The sequence below is a fragment of the Oryza glaberrima genome, chromosome 12 (assembly GCF_000147395.1).
Source record: "Oryza glaberrima chromosome 12, OglaRS2, whole genome shotgun sequence".
Taxonomy (NCBI): domain Eukaryota; kingdom Viridiplantae; phylum Streptophyta; class Magnoliopsida; order Poales; family Poaceae; genus Oryza; species Oryza glaberrima.
The window spans coordinates 10,304,263-10,325,251 of record NC_068337.1 but is presented as its reverse complement, the minus strand read 5'-3'; the positions used below and the strand labels follow the sequence as shown (position 1 = coordinate 10,325,251).

At 38.5% G+C, this 20,989-nt stretch overlaps 1 protein-coding gene across 1 annotated transcript; it reads left to right on the top strand.

The window, feature by feature from the left end:
- The first annotated feature begins 1,123 nt into the window (after window positions 1-1,123).
- LOC127758013 (phosphoglucan, water dikinase, chloroplastic-like) lies at window positions 1,124-18,074 on the top strand. Its single transcript, XM_052283611.1, has 19 exons — window positions 1,124-1,531; window positions 2,225-2,900; window positions 5,395-5,481; window positions 5,620-5,751; window positions 6,463-6,588; window positions 6,667-6,845; window positions 8,098-8,182; window positions 8,536-8,703; window positions 8,783-8,835; window positions 10,619-10,824; window positions 10,932-11,050; window positions 12,520-12,590; window positions 12,684-12,801; window positions 13,887-13,973; window positions 14,058-14,144; window positions 14,220-14,296; window positions 16,077-16,239; window positions 16,347-16,476; window positions 16,981-18,074. Exons 1-19 carry the CDS (start codon window positions 1,353-1,355, stop codon window positions 17,880-17,882), a joined length of 3,645 nt encoding a protein of 1,214 aa, XP_052139571.1. The 5' UTR covers window positions 1,124-1,352; the 3' UTR covers window positions 17,883-18,074.
- The last annotated feature ends 2,915 nt before the right edge of the window (window positions 18,075-20,989 follow it).

The following is a 20,989-nucleotide window of genomic DNA, read 5'->3' as shown; positions in this document are numbered from 1 at the left end:
GTGTGATGAACTGCGAATGGCCTAATAAGTTTTATGAGTTAAAATAGTGTGATGAACTGTGAATGGCCTAAGGTTGTATTCGGCAGCTAGGTTGGCAACACATATCTCGCGTACGGAAAACGAAGCAGTCTATTAGCGCGTGATTAATTAAGTATTCGCTATTTTTTTTAAAAAAATAGATCAATATGATTTTTTAAGCAATTTTCCTATAGAAACTTTTTGCTAAAAACGTACCATTTAACAGTTTGAAAAGCGTGCACGCGGAACATGAGGGATTATGGTAGTAACACATGGCGCCGACCTAAGGCCTGGTTTAGTTCCCCCAAAAATTTTTCCTAAGAGCATCACATCGAATCTTTGGACACATGCATGGAGCATTAAATATATATTTAAATAAAACTAATTGCACAGTTAGAGGGGAAATCGTGAGACGAATCTTTTGAGCCTAATTAGTCCATGATTAGCCATAGTGCTACAGTACCCACGTGTGCTAATGACGGATTAATTAGGCTCAAAAGATTCGTCTCGCGGTTTCTAGGTAAGTTATGAAATTAGTTTTGTCATTCGTGTCCGAAAACCCCTTCCGATATCTGGTCAAACATCTGATGTGAGAACCAAAAATTTTCTTTTCGCGAACTAAGAGCGAGTACAATAACATGCTATAAGTCAGCTGTAAGCACATGTGGAGTAGAGAAAAGAAGAGAGAGAGAGGAAAGCGGGCTACAGATTTATAGCAGGCTGCAGAACAGACTCCTAAGTCAACTTTAAGCACATGTGGAGGAGAGAAGAGAAGAGAGAGACGAAAACGGGCTACATATTTGTAGCAGGCTGCAGAACGGACTACATATTTGTAGCAGGCTGCAGAACGGACTCCAATACGTTGCGTGTGTATGAGAGGTGAGACTATATATTGATGATATAATATATGTTTATAGTTAACTATTGTATAAATGAGATATGATTAGCTATAGATAAATTGAAGCTAGTAATTACCTATACTATTAAACTTTCTCCAAACAGGTCCTAATATATGATAAGTACGGTGGTCGCGCATGGGACCGGTCAAGCGGTCACGGGAACCCCGTCGGCCCGTCCACTCGTTCCTCCCCTCCCCTGTCAGTCTGCCACGACGGCACCACCCCGATCGTCTCGCCCCTCTTCTCGTTTCCACTCACCCGTCCTCCTCGCAGCGCATCCTCCTCGCACGCGGTCCGAGGCCTACTCGCTCGCTTGCTTTTGAGCCCCAGATCCTCCTCCTCCCCTCCCTCCGTGCCTTCTCGAACAAACCGACGCGGCGACGCCTTCGGGGAGCGACCGCCACCTGTTCGGCGGATTGCCGTTGAGGAGGATCAATGACGTCGCTGCGGCCCCTCGAAACCTCGCTCTCCATAGGCGGCAGGCCGCGACGTGGTCTCGTCCTCCCGCCGCCCGGAGTCGGTGCGGGTGTGCTGCTCCGCCGGGGAGCGATGGCGCTCCCTGGGCGGCGCGGCTTCGCGTGCCGCGGGGGATCCGCGGCCTCGGCGGCAGAGAGGTGATATCTTGTTCTTTTTTTCCTCCTCTCTCTTATGCTTTCATGAGGCTGCGTGCAATAAACCTGGTAGAGCGAAGCTCTGTGTGTTGGGGGCAGTTGTATTGTATAGTTTGTTCCGAGATGTCTTTCGTGTTGGATATTATCCATTGCAACTCTAGTTCTGTCAACATCGTACGATTGGAAATTGCTACTAATAAACTTGTGATACAGCCCAATAGAACAAGTTTATATGGAAACTAGTAAGCAACAACACAACAAGTCTACCTAATGTAACCAAGGGATCAATCAAAGAAATGCCAAATATTGGACCAACGTAGCGGTATATGAGAAAATAAAAGCATAATAAACTGAGATAGACTGCATTCGTTATTTGTTTACTTAAGTTATTATAGTTCCTTCAGGATCAATGAAACATGGTTACACTTGATTGCTATTTAAATTTTGAATGAGAGATAATGTAACGTAATTCCATTATCTAGACTTCTGTATACTAACTGACTATCTCCATATTCCTTGACAATCTGTCTGTCATTATTATTATTTTTCCACAATGGTGGTTTGCCTTTTCTTTTCTGGCTTCAAGTGATTAACTAAAATTGTGAACCTGAAAAGGTTCATTTTAAAGAGTTTTATTGCACACATTTACTTTCCAGTTTACAAACTTAAATTTTCTGGACAATTAATTGGTTACAGTTGCTATAATTTGACTGTACATTGTACAAAGGAGAAAAAGAGAAGAGATTCTTCAAAGCAGCCATTGGTGCATCTCCAGGTTTGTCTAGAGCACCAGGTTAAGTTTGGTGAGCATGTAGGCATTATCGGTTCCACAAAGGAGCTTGGTTCATGGGAGGAGCAGGTTGAACTGGAATGGACTACAAATGGTTGGGTCTGCCAGCTTAAGCTCCCTGGAGAAACACTTGTGGAGTTTAAATTTGTTATATTTTTGGTGGGAGGAAAAGATAAAATATGGGAAGATGGTAATAACCGTGTTGTTGAGCTGCCGAAGGATGGTAAGTTTGATATAGTATGCCACTGGAATAGAACAGAAGAGCCATTAGAACTTTTAGGAACACCAAAGTTTGAGTTGGTCGGAGAAGCTGAAAAGAATACTGGCGAGGATGCTTCAGCATCTGTAACTTTTGCACCTGAAAAAGTTCAAGATATTTCAGTTGTTGAGAATGGTGATCCAGCACCAGAGGCCGAGTCAAGCAAATTTGGTGGGCAATGGCAAGGAAGTAAAACTGTTTTCATGAGATCAAATGAGCATCTGAATAAGGAGGCTGATAGGATGTGGGATACAACTGGGCTTGATGGAATAGCACTGAAACTGGTGGAGGGCGATAAAGCATCCAGGAACTGGTGGCTGAAGGTTAGTTGCTTTATAGTTAATTCCTTTTCAAATGGGTCTTATATTCCATGTACTCCCTCCGTCCCAAAATATAAGGAGTTTTGGTTGGATGGAACACATCCTATGTCCATATTCTTAGTGTCCCATCCAACCAAAACTTCTTATATTTTAGGACGGAGGGAGTAGTTTTTACCATTTATTTATTTATTTACGTGCAGAAGTTCGATACTTATTTTTTATACCATTCCTGGATAGTACTTAGAAGTGTTTAATACTTTTAGGTACCAGTTGAGTGGATTGAAATAGTGTTACTATTTCCTGGCCTGGACCATCGGTTGAACAAGAAAAAACCAGGATCCTTAGCTTAAAAAACCAGGCAACAATATTTCATTCAGCCAATATGTGGGCCTAATGATGATCCAAACTTTTTGATGGCCCAGAACATTTGATGGTTAAATGTTTGATAAAATGTGACATAGACTGGGATCGAAACCTTGGCTGCTAGCTAGTGCATGCTAGCTAGAGCAGGAGGTGATGTTGGCTGGAAAGAACAGGAAAACAATAAGAAAAGTTGATACCAATATTTGAGAATTGAGATCCAAACCTTGGTTACTGCTTTTTCTGTTTTTGACATGGAATTGGAGAGAATATAACTGAGTAAAGGTGGTGCAGCGCCTATTTCTCTGATTGGTTCTGTCTCTTCAGGGTTTGAAATAAATATTTATGCCATGCTAAGGAATATTTTGTGTAGCCACCATAAAGCCAGTATGTTTAAAGCTAGTTTGCAGTTTAGGAAAAAAATCTGCTTATCTTATGACAATGCAATACACCATTACAGTGCAGAATAGCTACCAACCCTCTTTGTCCTGAACTTTTTGTAATTTAGCACTTTCTGGTTTCTTGGGAAAACTAATTGCAGGAATGTACCCTTTGCTCAGATCCAGCCTCAAAGGCATTGAGCTATAATGCCTCAGTGCTGGTGAGCTCTTTCTGTGAGTTTGTCATGTTATCAGAGGTCAATGCCAATGCTTGGCACTGACCTCTGCACCACTCAAAAATGATGTGGAAGACATTACCTCACAACAAAACAATGCCAACAAAGTGGTAAGGGTTTTGCTTTTCATCCAAGAGAGCAAGGTTCAAACTGACGATATCTTTTTACGGACCTTTCTCCTACCAATCCTACATTTGTACTCCCCTAATTTTCATTGAAAAGTGAAAACCTACATATTTTATATGTAAATTCATCTTTATTCCTAAATGTGAAAATTATCAATTTGTAAGCTCTCTAGGATCGAATTTTGTCACACAATATAAGCATTTCTGGGGCACTGAGTTCATTGCATGAAAATCCATACATTTTCAGCTAGTCAGGTGCTTGGGAAGGGAATCTAAGCAATTCAAAATTTGACCATTGAGGTGACTGAAAGGGAATCTTTTTCATTAACCTTAGTATTTGCTAAGCAACCTCAAAATGCTTATATTTTGGGATGGGGGGAGTACTTTCTATTTATAGCTATAAAGTTAAATGTATTATATAATTTATGTTGACTATTATTCTCCCAATATTATTTTAAAACTACATGTTCCATTTTTTAACTTGAAACATATGAAATGCTATATACTACATGTTCTGTTTTTTTACATGTAGTCCTCTTTATTTGTAGATATAAAGTTAAATGTTAGTATGTAATTTATGTTCCCAAATTTGTAAGACAACAATAAAATATATTGGAAAGGGAAAAAAAAGTAAGAGCCAAGGGGTCCATTCCTGCAATTAGTTTTCTCAGGGATTTATTTGTGAAATAAGAATCTGAACAGGACTAAACTATAAACAGTTCAGCTCTTTCTCTGCGATATTGAGGCAGCGATTTTTCAGTCATCGCTGAAGGTAACTGAAGATGATCGTTTACAAAAAGGATAGCTGAAGATGAACTGCAGGCTTTGACCGGCTTATATTGCAGGGTATTAGCTGTCATTGTGCACTAATCCTATACTTAGAACTGGTCATAATAGTGTTATAAAACTGCAAACAAAATGCAGTAATCTTTTGGTTGTATGTTTTTTAGTTTGTAGTGCTGTTGCCGTCAGATCTTTCTGTGTTTCTTGCACCTCTACTGCGCACGAACAACTAAATGGTGCAGCAGCACAGACAAATATATCTACATACATCTATACAAATCAAGCCATAGTTGTACCCCCATGATTGTCAGTGGTTACTGAAATCTTTTCAAAAGTTCTGGCTATTTCATGAAAAATGTAATATCCTAGTAATGTAAATTAGCTTGCTCTCTACTTTAGTGCTTCCGTGTTGGTCTAGTTGGTTATGTTAGCAAACATATGTGTGGAGATTATGGGTTTGAATCTAATGAACAAATGCGAGCGGACAGAGGGGAGTCCCCCTTGTGCATTGAGAGTTAGGGCCGGTGTAGGTAGTTGTTTTGTAGGGAGGTATATTATAACCCTGTCTACCTAATTATTTATATTAATTTAATTCATATTTTCCTTTTCACAGTTAGAGGTTGTTCGCGGGATATTGTCAGAATCTTTTGATGACCAGAGTCGTCTGGGGGCCCTTGTATACTCAGCTATTTATCTGAAGGTTTCTCCTTACAATTGTTTTATGTCAATGGTCCTATAAATCTAATTTTCCTCTCTAGGATTTTATAATTTGGAGTTAATAAGACCGTATAACAGTTTATTCATAGCTTTCTTTGATTTTTTTTATATTTTATTTCAGTGGATTTATACAGGTCAGATATCGTGCTTTGAAGATGGTGGCCACCATCGGCCTAACAAACATGCTGAGATATCGAGGCAAATATTCCGTGAACTTGAAATGATGTATTATGGGAAAACCACATCAGCCAAGGTTAATTGCCCCTTTCATCGTAGTAACAAAATGTTACATCAACATCAGCATTTTCAAGTATTGTGATTATATTCAGATCACAATGCCTTTAATCAAGATGAACTACTACAATTTTGTTCCCTTAAAAAGTAGAGTGAATAGTGTCCACGACGTATTGTAGCAGGACTCTGCTGCTTTATTTTAGTGAGAGCTATTATTTTTTCCCCTTAATGCTCCACCCAATCATATCTATATAAGGATATCTTTTGATTAAGCAAGCAATATGAAATAATTAATCTAGTCTCTCATGTAATCATGTTCTTCGTCCCAATTGATAGCCTCCTTGACCTAAGATCCCTTATATTTCTCTGTGCTGTCCTTGGTCCCATTCGTATGGTAGTTATCCCAATTAACTGAGGCTAAGCACATGAAAATGGTCCAACTTTTATATAATTGCTATTAAATGTTTGCTCTGCTAACTATGTAATGCTTGACTGTTAGTTAAATCTTCAGGTGGATATAGGAGTAGGGCAGCTAGGGCTAGAGCCCTACTCCTATGCCCAAATATTCATTGAAATTATACTTTAAAATTTGAAAAATGGAAGACAAAAGACAAATTTATGTAGATTATACTAGTTCAGCCCTACTCTCGAGCACATTCTGGCTCTGCCAGACTAACATTTGGGAAAAGGTATATCTATTATTTGCCAACTTCCAATTATGTTTGTGCAGGATGTTCTCGTGATTCGCAAAATTCATCCCTTTTTACCTTCATTTAAGTCAGAGTTTACAGCCTCTGTCCCTCTAACACGAATTCGTGATATTGCTCACCGGAATGACATTCCACATGATCTCAAGGTGGTGATCCCTTTCTGCAGTTTTGAACAATCTCTTCATTGGATTACTTTACTTAGTTTGATCTTTTCATGTCGACAGCAAGAAATCAAGCATACTATACAAAACAAACTTCATCGTAATGCTGGACCTGAGGATCTTATTGCTACAGAAGTCATGCTTGCTAGGATTACTAAGACCCCTGGAGAATACAGTGAAACATTTGTTGAACAATTCACGATATTTTATAGCGAACTAAAAGATTTCTTCAATGCTGGCAGGTTATCTAATTTACAATTTTCCATTTTCCTACTTCCATAGATATAAGTTTTCTGTTTGCTGAAAAAGCTAACAAAATTGTCACTCTCTTTTTGAACTTATCTATCCTACTGTGTACTAAAACATCCTTATGCCAGTTATAGCTTTCCAATTCATGACTACTTATAACTAGAAGCAGTGGTAATTTTACGGTGATAGAGATAGACAGATGGTAGTCCCCCATCGACCCATGAATTCACACAAAGAAAGATAAATCAAGGTCTTAACTTGTGAAAAACACCAGACTGGTGCTGCTAGTATATGCACATATTTCTTGCAATAATGCTGGTATTAAGAATTTAATATATTTATTCAGGGCACCAGTGAAGGTAAGGCTGTGTTCTTTTGGAAGGGTTGGGAACCCTTCCGGCCTTCCCCTCTGGCACACAAAACAGAGCGGTGGATTAGCACATTATTAATTAAGTATTAGCTAAAAAAATTGAAAAATAGATTAATGTGATTTTTTAAAGCAACTTTTATATAGAATTTTTTTTGTAGAAAACACACCATTTAGTAATTTGGAAGCGTGCGTAAAACGAGGGAGTAGAAGTTGAGAAAGGGGATAAAAGAACACACCCTTAGGCTGTGTTCGAACCTGAGGATTTGTAACTCATTCATCCCGCATGGAAAACGAGGTAGCTCATTAGTGCATGGTTAATTAAGTATTAGCTAAAAAAACTTGAAGAATGAATTAATATGATTTTTTTAAAACAACTTTCCTATAGAAATTTTCTGGAAAAAAATGCACCGTTTAGTAGTTCGGGAAGCGTGCACTCGTAAAACAAGGGAGTAGAAGATGGGAATTTGTAGTTCTGAATGAGCCTTATAATGCATTCAACTTCAACGCAGTGACATGGAATGAAATAAGTAATTAAACTTTCAATTTATATTGTCAATTCTGGGTTTCATGTAATTGTTCACCAGGGTTAGAACTTCTAAGTTCTAGTCAGGCAACAGACATGCTTAGGAGGCCGTGTGCTGCCTAATGCCTATGTGGCTGCCCTTTTAGATGTACACTAGAATAAAAAAAAAAGTTGCCATGTACTGCTAACCTGCAATCAAACCTTAAGAAGTAATAACAGATTACTACAAAATAAATTTATAAAACAAAATTGAAAAAAAGCAGATGTTTAGTGTGTTAGATATTCAAATGCCTGTTGGTCATATAGTGTCCATGTAAATATAAATTGTCTAACCTGATTACCGATTTCACAGCCTATTTGAGCAACTGGAGTCCATCAAGGAATCTCTGAACGAGTCAGGCTTAGAAGTTCTCTCATCCTTTGTGGAAACCAAAAGGGTAAACTTTGCTGAAACCAGTTAATTTTTCTTTATATGTATGATCATCAATTAATTATCTCCTTATTTCCTTTGCATTGGAGTTGCGGATAATGCTCTACCAGGGATCACTCTCAATCAGACACTTCTGTGCTCTGGTTACCTAACATAACATAATCAAATAAACTTATAAATACGAATTTATGTCACCTTGCATTGCACTATGTCCTTGTTATTTCTATGTTTTGACAGTTGATACCGACATTTGTTACTTTCTGGTATTTCAATAGAGGAACAAGTAGTACTGGTCTGGCATCATTGCTTATCATTGTCATGCCTAACTCATATTCCTTTCGTGTTTATCTTCCTTTTCAGAGTTTGGACCAAGTGGATCATGCAGAAGATTTGGATAAAAATGATACCATTCAAATTTTGATGACTACCTTGCAATCATTATCTTCTCTAAGATCGGTTCTAATGAAGGGCCTTGAAAGTGGCCTTAGAAATGATGCGCCTGATAATGCTATAGCAATGCGACAAAAGGTTATCTTGTCTAACATAATTGATAAGTGGTTGAAATTGGCTGCATATATCACAAGCGATACTTGATTACGTTTTGCAGTGGCGCCTTTGTGAAATTAGTCTTGAGGATTATTCATTTGTTCTGTTAAGCAGGTAACTGTCCTAGTTTCAACTAAGTGATTTTAATTGGTGCTTTCTCACAAACCTTATGAAATTGTACTTTTGAATTGCCTTTTCTTTCCATTCTGAAATGTTAGTTTCGCCCTTCATTTGTCTTACTAGTCAATAGTCGTCACTTTTTGAGATTTTATGTTCTTTGTTGATTAGTTTGTATGCACTTGTACAATGCATCAGTGCTCTCTAAAAAAGCACATACCTTTCCAAACTAGTGGGCAATCGAAAATTTATTGACACTAACATGCCATAATCAATCTTTAAATAAAGTATTTACTTTGGGTATATATGAAGTGGGGGCTGCTCTGGTGAAAACTGATGGCTGCATGAATTGCAATTTTTTCTTGATTATGTCAGAACATAAATTTGATTGCATACTAGATTTCTCTTTTTGATCCAGAAGGACCATATTGGATTAAGTAAACAAATTGCTAGGGGTTTGATAGAAACGTTGTATGGTTACTGTATTAGTTTGAGTTATCCCAATAAGATCAACTAATTTACCACTAGAATTCTGCAATGAGAAACCAAGAATTGCTTGAAGCCTCTCTATCATGATAGGAAAAAGTCATTGGATAGATGTGGACGAGTGCCCTACCTCTTTTTGACCCCTGTTTCAAGCTTATCTATATCATGTGGTGTGGAGTCTTGTTGAATACAAATATTAAAGGAAAATACTGACGAATATGGATAAAAAGTGAATGTAGAGGTTGCACTCTCATGTGATGTAGTCATCTTTAGTGAAGCCATATTATCTATGTGCATATATAGAGTGGATATTGATCTATTCGAGGGCATGCGGAGTCATAATTGTTAGGTGAATCTAATGCTTAGGCATCAAATTTGTTAAATAAAACCAGCAGCTTACTCATGTGTACAAATAGATTGTAGGCAACTGTTGTCATAGGTAGTGGGCCGAGAGGTGGAGGTCCTAGTGAGCCGATGGGTTGAGGCCCTAGGGATCAGTTCCATCATCCCTAGGGCTCAGTTGGATAGAGTTGGTTGGATAGGATTAGACTGGGTCTTTCCCTCCATCTTATCCATCTATATAAGGATGGATTGTATCGTCATTTGGAATTTTGGATTAAGCGATGAATCAGTCTCTCCCAACCTAAGTCCCTCTCTCATCCCTAGCAGCCGTCACCATCCTCCCGGCGGTGTTTACCCCTATGAACCCTAACCCATAACAACTGATGTCTGAACACTAGAAATGTTTGTAGGCTGCTGGGCTAATAAGTTTCCTTTGACAAGATAGAAGTCAGGATAGAGTTTTCCTGCTCTAGGATCAGTAGTAATCAGAGACCTGCAGAGATTGCAAGCAGCTGTAGTATATGTTGGTTTTGGAGCAGAATCGACTGAAACATGTTCTCTATAATTGGTAGTAATGCAAGCTAGCAGAAGTAGCTATTGTAGCAAACTGAAAACACCTTCAGTCCATCACCTACTTGTGTGTGTGTGTGTGTGTGAAGTGAGAAGAACAGTGTATTTCACTTGTTTGACTTTTGCAACAGTGAACTAATTTCCTTTGTGCTTTAGTGAAAAGATAGACTTTGCAGTCTGTTTTTCCAAATAATGCTAATGCATTGCATTGATTAAAATGGTATCAATTTTTGCTGACTTATTTGTTATGATTTATAGGTTAATTCACTCCATGACTCTATGTTATCATTTATAGCTTCAAAATAAAATCGTAGCTAGGCAAACTTATATTACTCTTGGCGGTATCAGTGAGCTTATGTACTTTGCTCTGGTACTATAACAGATTCATCAATACTCTTGAAGCCTTAGGTGGATCAGCTTCACTTGCAAAGGATGTAGCTAGAAATACTACTCTATGGGATACTACTCTTGATGCCCTTGTCATTGGCATCAATCAAGTTAGCTTTTCAGGTTGGAAAACAGATGAATGTATTGCCATAGGGAATGAGATTCTTTCCTGGAAGCAAAAAGGTCTATCTGAAAGTGAAGGTGCTGTTTCTTCTTTAATATCTATCTATTTTATATGCCCATGCCTAAATACCTTTATTGTAGTCAAGACTCAGAAATACCCTGACTGTTTCTTGTCATGTGTGAAGGTTGTGAAGATGGGAAATATATTTGGTCACTAAGACTTAAAGCTACACTGGACAGAGCACGGAGATTAACGGAAGAGTACTCTGAAGCACTTCTTTCTATATTCCCTGAAAAAGTAATGGTGAGTGTATTAAACGAAGCTAGAGGACCTTAACTCCATTAATGAAAAAAAATGTTCAATGGTATACAACTATGTTCATATTGTTTGACGTAGGCTTAGTTTGCTGTTATCATGGTATGGTTTGCTCTTTTCAAAACAGAAACCATTGTGTAATATTACTGCTTGGTAAGTCAGGTTATAGTTAGATAAATCATTTTTTTCCCCATTTCTTGTCACATTTCATCTTAAATGGTCTGAAAAAAATAAACCCATTCGCAACTTGATTAAGAAAAAGAGTAGCTAGATGGACACGGGAAATTAATAGCATTTTAACTGCTAAACTGAACGAGATTATCACAACCTGCTTCAGACTCAAACCAAACCTTCGTATGGAAAATTCCTTAATGCCATATAAATTTTCCTGTCCTAGATATGCCACTGAAATTTTGATTATTTATTTGTCACTGCTTTAGTCTAACAAGATAAAATCGGTAGCCTACAAGAGGTTTTAATCCTTGCCTGAAAATGTGACTGTTGACCAACTGGTGTTAAATCTTGGTGTGAAAGAGGTGGGAAATGCCAAATTTACCCTTGCTTTGCAAGTGAGGGAAGTCTCGTATTCCTGTTCTGTCACCATGTTAGGTTTATTACTCGCATTTATGCCATTGTATTAAAACTAACACATGTTGCAGAAATTTGTTAAAAATATCACATAGAAAATAAGAGTTTAAGACAAGTTTGTGCTCTGTTTGCACTCATGAAAATCACATCTTACTTCTTCATGTTCTGCTGCAAGTATGCATATATCCTGATCAGCATGCACAACTGTATGCATGCAGTTAAATGAAACAAATATGAAGATACAATGTTGTCAATATTATTATCCAACAAACTTAAACGCATAGTATAATAAGCTGCTGAGTACAACCTGTTGGTGTGGTTGACTGCCATTATGGCAACACACATCCGCCACCCCAAACCCACTCAGCTCAAACACCTGTGTTGTGTGAGCTAAATCCTGGATACTGCCCACCACCTCTGCCCTTCTCCTTTCTACTGGTTGTGTTGTCCATCACCTGAGAAGGATAGAAGCTAAGATGGAATAACATGGTGAATGGATGCCTAGGGTTATTGTCAATCCATTTTCACATGTTGAGTAAAGCAAGGGTAGGACTGCCATGTCGGAACAATTGTTGGCACGTCAGCTGAGCTGATCCCGCAACATTGACAATGATTGCAATTTCAGGCATGAATTAAAAAGCAGTGGTAAAACTGGAAGAACCAAAATTTCAGGGGCATATCTGGGATCAGACATTTTCAGTGGCATGTAAGCATGGAAAATTGGTTCATGGACAACTTTACTCAGATGGTCGTTCCTAAAGATTTACATTTTTTTTGTGATATTTGACCATACAAGTTTTGCACTCAGACTTTTTGTCTTGTTTGGTTATGTTTCAAACTTAGATTCTGTGTGGCTGTCTTGTTAATAGGTTATTGGGAAAGCCCTTGGAATACCAGATAACAGTGTGAGAACTTACACAGAGGCAGAAATTCGTGCTGGGTAATCCTTTTCTGTACAGAGTCTGGAAATTGTGGTTTTCTGGAGCTGTAATCAATCTAATTATTCTGAACCTAACTTTTTATATATGTCTAGCATTGTTTTTCAGGTATCTAAACTATGCACAGTACTTCAGAAAGCAATTCGAGAAGTACTTGGATCAACTGGCTGGGATGTTCTTGTTCCTGGAGTGGCCCATGGAACTCTGATGCGGGTATTTTCTGTAACTAAGCAGCAGACTTTCTTGCATTGAACTTCCTTCTGTTTGCATTGCCTTGTTTCCTGAGTTGCCACCATAATCCTAATATGAAATTTTGTGCATATCCATTGACACAGCCCAGGGACTGATTGGGGTAATTTGGCAAGGTAGGTAGCTTTGCCCTCAGTTCTCTCTGGTAGAGAGAGAGAGAGAGAGAGAGGAAGGAGGGGGGAGGGGGGGGGGGGGGGAGGAGGGAGGGAGGGAGGGCGAGTACTGATTGGGGTAATTTGGCAAGGTAGGTTGCTTTGCCCTCAGTTCTCTCTGGTCGAGGGGGAGAGAGAGAGAGACCTCAATTTTTTTTTCCTTGTAGTGTTGCTGCAGTAGGAAACACTCCTTGACATCTTCTGTTGCACCAACCTGATTACTTACAATAGAGCAAGGGAACCTTAGCTTAGGGCACTTCAGACAGGAAGTGCAATATCATGACCATAAATGTGTGGTTTTATGGACAAAGACATGTTTGTATATATGTTTTCTTCTCCCAAATATTCATCATCCTAGCTTATAGTCTCCTAGTCCTTTCCACTCCATCTATCACAGTCCACCCTTCCTCTGTGCATTATTCTCTGAAGTTTTATTACACATTTGGAATTTTGGGTGGACGTCACATGTTTTGGGAGGAGTATAAGACTCATTTAACATTAACCAAGATCTTTATCCTTGTCAGAGTGGCATTCTGAGTAGAATTTTATTTTCCTGTGGCAGGCAAGTAACTAGATCTAGGTTTTTGGTGCCTTCAATTTTCATTAGTGACATATAGAAATTTCTACTGTTTCCATTTTTCTACTCTCTAGGTTCTTGTTTTCTGTTGGAGATAGTACATGTTTATTTGTTTCATAAACATGCATGTAAATTATTGTATGCTTCATTTCTAATTAAATTAGATCAGCTTGGGCCAGTGCCTTGCAAGAGACATTTCCTTCAGGTTACTAAATAAGGAATGGTTATAATATCCTCAGTCCAACTAGAAGTTTTTCCTGGGCCTGAGTTATTATCTGGTCTGATTGTCTATGTTTTGTGGAAACGATTTCTTTATTCAGGTGGAAAGAATTCTTCCTGGATCATTACCTTCATCTGTCAAAGAACCTGTGGTTCTAATTGTAAATAAGGCTGATGGAGATGAAGAGGTACTTTGGGAGCGCCAAGTTCTTATTTGCTGATCTTATCACCCCCATAACTGATAAACCATGGTTTTGCTCATTATTTGATAGGTCAAAGCTGCTGGGGATAATATAGTTGGTGTTATTCTTCTTCAGGAACTACCTCACCTTTCACATCTTGGTGTTAGAGCTCGTCAAGTTAGTCTTACTACACTCATTTCCTTTTACTTATGATGGTGCCGTTTCTGAAAGCTACTTTTGATATATTTACAGGAGAAAGTTGTATTTGTAACTTGTGAATATGATGACACAGTTACAGATGTGTATTTGCTTGAGGGAAAATATATCAGGTCATGTTCTGTTCTAATGATTTGTTCTCATCGGAAATGTTATTTCTTTTGCTTTGATCTTTTGAAGTTTCTGTTTTATTTGTTCAAGTGACAAATATGCCCATGATTCTTCCTGTGTGTTGTGCAAATATTAATATGAGAGACGATTAAGTGACAACTATGACCTTGTTTGCGACTTTAGATTTGTATGTGGTGTACACTTTAAAATTGCTCTGCTAGAAATTTTGAATCGTTGATTGAATAACAGGCTGAAATTTTAATCTCGACTTGTGTGGTTGAATGTTTTCAGTATCTTGTTAAAAGTTTCGAATATCTAGTTGTGCTATTTAAACCAGCTAACTCATAAATGCTTTATATCATGATGTAATCCATATCTTTATCTCCACTATTATAAAAATTGATAGCATTTCTGCCAGAAATTTTGGTCCGTCACCTCCGTAGCTGTGCTGGTCTCAAACACAACTCAATCGCTGGGAGATGCCCTTACACTGTGTGAGGGAGCCTCACTCCTCCCTGCCCCCACATGGCTGGCTCCTCAGCTGGCCATGACCCACCAAGGCCGATGAGCCTACTTCCGTAAGCCAAGATCTCATCACCTCTCCCATGCATGATGTGGTGAATAGTTCCACAGGAACAGTAGCCTAAGCAGACAAAGCACATATGATGTCCCTTGTGATTTGAAAATTTGATTTCTTCTCCTATTCTCTTTCCATTTCTCTAGATATTTTCTTCTCGTTTTTTGCCACTCATAAAAATCGACTTACACCCATCACATCAATCGTGATGTAAGGTGTTTGTTTGCCAATGTGTTTTGGCTCTTCTCTTAGCGTAATACCAGTAGCAAGGTTAACTCCAAGCCTCCTACGTATCAATAGTCCAAACAACCATATTGGGAATAGATTATTCACAAGCTGACCCATGTTAGTCAACACAGGCACCACAGCACCACTGCATCAAAGCATTGCACTTCGTAACTTCAAAACTAAATACCATTCACAAATGATAACAATTTTTCATTGTAATTCATCAACCAAGCACACGTCTTGTGATGACGACTACCATGTACATGCATTATTGATACTTCATTTTTTTTCACTTCTTTTGAAATTGTTTTCTCTGATGGCAATGCACGGGCATTTTGCTAGTAATCTTTATAGAAGAATATGACAGTAGGGAATCATGAGTTGTACGATCTACAGGTTTTGTAGATAATAGAAGTATAATTTCTGGTTACTGTGCCAACTGCGAGCCTAGTGGGTGAAGGACTGCACCACTGCAACGTTGGTGCTTCCTCCAAAGAAGGATAACTTGCAGCCTCTCCAACTAGGGATGCGCATATCCATTTCATTGTGGGCCAATGGTGCTTCCCTCCCTGCTAACTACATAAGATGTCATGACTCTCCAACTTACTGAGTTGTGCCAAAAGGAACGAATGGGGATAGAAAAGGTGCAGGAATAAAGTGTAGAAGAATATTCCAGCACACGCCATGAATTAGGCTTTATTCTTGGATAATAAGCATAAACTAAATCTAAGAGAAATATCACTTCCAAAAATGGCCTCAGTTTTTATTTAAATCAGATTGAACTTTGAACTCTGAATTTTCATCTACCATTGTAACAGACTTGCGATTTAAAATTCACTTGTGTATTTGGGTTAGCAAATTCCATAGATGCTTTCTCGTCCTTAATGAGAATTAATTGGCCTTGTTCTCTCAACAGTATATCTCTAGGACTTCTCTTTTCCCTTTTGGTGGACTGAAATCAACTTAGTTTCTTACAGATTAGAAGCATCATCCATCAATGTCAATCTCTCAATAGTTTCAGAAAAAAATGACAATGCTGTCTCTACAGAACCAAATAGTACAGGGAATCCATTTCAACAGAAACTCCAAAATGAATTCTCTCTACCATCGGATATCGAGATGCCACTGCAAATGTCTAAGGTGATGCTTCATTTCTTATCTTTGATAGGCATCATCCAGAAAGATGCATCCTGCATTCTTGTTGCAGTTGCTCTTACTTATTTTTCATTCCGTGGGCATTGCCACAGCAAAAAAGCAAATCAGGAGTGAATGGTAGTTTTGCTGCTCTCGAGCTTTCAGAAGCTTCAGTGGAATCAGCTGGTGCAAAAGCTGCTGCATGCAGAACTCTTTCTGTTCTTGCTTCATTGTCTAATAAAGGTATCAAGTTTTCATTTAAATTTTTTTTTGTCTAAGTTCTTTTGCAAATGGAACTTTACAAGGTTTGCAAGATATCGAGGGACTTTAAGTTTAAACAAGTATTTAAATAAGCTCCAATTATTATCAATGGGGAAGTCGAAAGTTTTGAACAGAAAATACTAGGATATATTATTACACTGCACGATTTTGTATGTAATCAAAGTATAAGGTAAACAATTCTGTGCATAATTTGGTGGATCATCCAAGTGCACGTATCATTGTATTTTCTTTAAAAAAACAGTTTGCCAAGACAGTTAAAATGTAGTGCTATCCATGGTAAGTTGGTAACTGATGGAAAGTGTACATATGGTTCACAGGAAAACAATTGTAATGACTCTAGTACAGGGTTGATATTATAGAGTTGTTTACTGCTAATGTTTGTTGAATGGAAAACTTCTAGGTGATAAATTCATAAGAGAAGACTTCTAATTATTATTTTCTGATATTTTTTTTACTGCTGTGTAGTCTATAGTGATCAAGGAGTTCCAGCGGCCTTTAGAGTCCCTTCTGGTGCTGTGATACCATTTGGATCAATGGAGGATGCGCTCAAGAAAAGTGGATCACTGGAATCCTATACAAGCCTTCTAGAAAAGATTGAAACAGCCAAAGTCGAAAATGGTGAAGTTGATAGCCTGGCGTTGGAGCTACAAGCAATAATTTCACATCTTTCCCCACCGGAGGAGACTATTATATTTCTCAAAAGAATCTTCCCACAGGATGTCAGGTTGATTGTTAGATCTAGTGCTAATGTGGAGGATTTGGCTGGTATGTCAGCTGCTGGTCTCTATGATTCAATTCCCAATGTCAGTCTCATGGACCCATGTGCCTTTGGAGCTGCGGTTGGGAAGGTTTGGGCTTCTTTATACACAAGGAGAGCCATCCTAAGCCGTCGAGCCGCTGGTGTTTATCAGAGAGACGCGACAATGGCTGTTCTTGTCCAAGAAATACTGCAGCCAGATCTCTCCTTCGTGCTTCATACTGTTTGCGCCGCTGACCATGACCCCAAGGTTGTCCAGGCTGAGGTCACCCCTGGGCTGGGTGAAACGCTTGCTTCAGGAACCCGTGGCACCCCGTGGAGGCTGTCATGTAACAAATTCGATGGAAAAGTTGCCACTCTTGCCTTTTCAAATTTCAGTGAGGAGATGGTGGTGCACAACTCTGGTCCTGCCAATGGAGAAGTAATTCGTCTTACTGTTGATTACAGCAAGAAGCCATTGTCGGTTGATACAACCTTTAGGAAGCAGTTTGGTCAGCGACTGGCTGCGATTGGCCAGTATCTGGAGCAGAAGTTCGGGAGTGCACAGGATGTGGAAGGTTGCCTGGTTGGGAAAGATATTTTTATAGTGCAAAGCAGGCCACAGCCATAGCATGGATGTGCGCCAATATCAGTATGGTTAGGTAAATAAAGTTTGCCGCATGGATCGACTGTTGTAATGCGAATAGCCTTCACGCAAAACTCGAAGGGTTGTCATTAGTGTTTCTTTACTATTTTTTTTGGAAGCAAGGGGAAAAAATAATGCCTAAATTCTAAAGGAAATAGAAGTTTAAGGCCTAACTAATTCAAATCTTTCATTCCATGGCCTGAGAATGCTAATATTAACACAAATCGTATGGAAATGTAACTAGTATTCAAACAACTAGATCTCCTCGTACGGCTTGTTGGAAAATCCATTGTAATTGATGTAGAATTTGGCATAACATGTAATAACTACAATGCGATGTTTGTTACTGTACACTTCAAACCATCTTACTGCATATTCACAAATCTATTATTATATTATTATGCTTACAATAAAATCACCATTAGAATTATATATTACTGTAGTAATATGAGACAACACCATTGTTTAGTTCCTATGAGTAGGAGCTACCACCACGTTATTGATTGATTTTAATACAACTAACCTTTACTCACACGTTACTGTGCCAATTGTATTATGTGTTACTTGAAACCTGTAGTACCATCATGAAATCAATATAGTAACAATATAACTCGTGTGCAGTAACAGCGTAAATATATCTACTTTGTAATAATATCTCTCCTTTGAACTGCTTTAGCTGTTACCGACCCACACCCTAGCCCGTATGCATCGTCCTCTGTCCTGTTCCAGAGACTGTGCCTTCTCCCCAATATTGATATCCTCTTCCTATGCATCTCGATCCCGATCCCTAGGGGTAGGCGTTTGGTTTTCCTAGTTTAACCGGTTCGGTTTTTGTGGGGACACGGGATAAAATTAGGTGTCCCACGAATACGTAACCTCCTATGCATCTCAATCCTGATCCCTAGCGGTGGGCTTTCGGTTTTCCTAGTTTAATCGGTTCGGTTTTTGTGGGGACACCGGATAAAGTTAAGGTGCCCCACGAATACATAACCTCCTAGGAAGTTCAGTTACGCATGAAATGATATAAAATCATAAACTTTGATATATGATCATTCCATATATTACCCATAAAACCTTATGTCTATAAACAAATAAACAGTTGGACTCCACCACAGGAACTGCCTGAGCATAGAATGACCTAGAAATCATAATCGTCCCACTCTAACGGGTCACGGGATCTCCACGAGCATCTTTCTCCTCATGATCTGAACCCATTTATGAGTACAAAAGGTACTCAGCAAAACATGCTTATAATGACATAATAAAATGCAATATAAGAAGTTGAAAGGTTTAAACCCAAACCTTATCAGTTATTTCATAGGGTCTGTCCTAATACACATTTAATATAAGCAACATAATTAAACATTTAATTTAAACAATATTAATAAGCATAAAATATACTACCTCTATCCCAAAATATAAGAAACTAGGACCAAATGGGACGTTGATACGTTGTATTAGGAAATATCTCATCCAGTCCTAGGTTCTTATATTTTGGAATGGAGGGAGTAATTGTTTCTAATAACTTAAACAGAACATGAGCTAATAACAAAATTAACCAAATTAACTATTAGCCAATTAGTTTAACTTGTCCTCATAATCTGGAATCCACCCATAGACACAACTCCATTAACCGGGAGCACAGCACATTCAAATACTCTATGACTCTGCAACGTCTACCTAGCTTTTTACCCACACGATACCCACAGCAGACCAGGCTAAAAAGTAACAAGGTGTAATATTGCTCCACATCTCTCTTTTTTCTGCCTAGTAAGTTAAAGGACGCTTGGGTCGTTGCTCGGAGTGATCCGGCCCCAAGTGTGTACCAACTTACCTCCGCATCCACTTAACATTGTTCGTTACTCGATGGGCAACTGAGAACTTCTTCGGCCCATAGGGCAGTTCTGAACTCTCAGATGAACCTTTAATGCCATCAGCTTCCTATTTCTAGTCAGATACCTTGAATGCTTCTTTTGAACCATGGGTCGATGACTCCAACATTACTTAATATCTCTATGCTGACCGGCCTAGATACAACCTCTTTCATCAACTTCGTAAGTTTGAGAACAAAGTGCAACTATAAGTTGGACACCAAAGGTGGAGGTGGTTGGTCAGGGTATATCACCAGACATTCCAACCAAGGTTGTCAGTATCCCGATTCGTATTCTAGTATCTTACGATACTACGATCCTACCAAGCAGAAACGATACCGATCCCACCTCTCGATCCTACTATTCATTACTACACGATCCTATGAAATCTTAGGTGATATCTCGATTCTACGATCCCTACGATACTACAAAATATTATTTAAAATAAGATGGTTTGGAAATAATGTAAACGAATATGCTCAAGTATATATAGAAATCAGTTAAATATATCAAAACCAATGTGATTTCTCATGATAAATGTCTATATTTGCATAATATATATTATTACTATATATTTTTATATAGAATGGCTATATATAATTAATATAAATATTAATTAAACTTTTCAAAAAAGAAAATCTCATAGTATCCCGATACTACGATACGATTCTACGATACAATACTACTTTGAGCAAAACGATACTACCTAATATCCGATCCTAACAACTTGATTCCAACACTAGGGCTGTTATTGAGAAGGAGCATGTAGCCTTCTTGAATCTTTGGCTGGACAGATTTGTTTTTTGTGGAACTAAGTTGTGGACCAACAGCTAATATGCCGTTGCTTTAGGGTCCGTTTAGTTCCCCAAAATTTTTTTCCCAAAAACATCACATCGAATCTTTGAACACATGCATGAAACATTAAATATAGATAAAAAGAAAAACTAATTGCACAGTTATAGAGGAAATCGCGAGACGAATCTTTTAAGCCTAATTAGTCCATGATTAGTCATAAGTGCTACAGTAACCCACATGTGCTAATGATGGCTTAATTAGTCTCAAAAGATCCGTCTCGCGGTTTCCAGGCCAGTTCAGGAATAAATTTTTTCATTCGTGCCCGAAAACCCCTTCCGACATCCGGTCAAACGTTCGATGTGACATCCAAAAATTTTCTTTTCCCCAACTAAACACACCCTTAGTAAACTAGAGGATGGGCCGCGC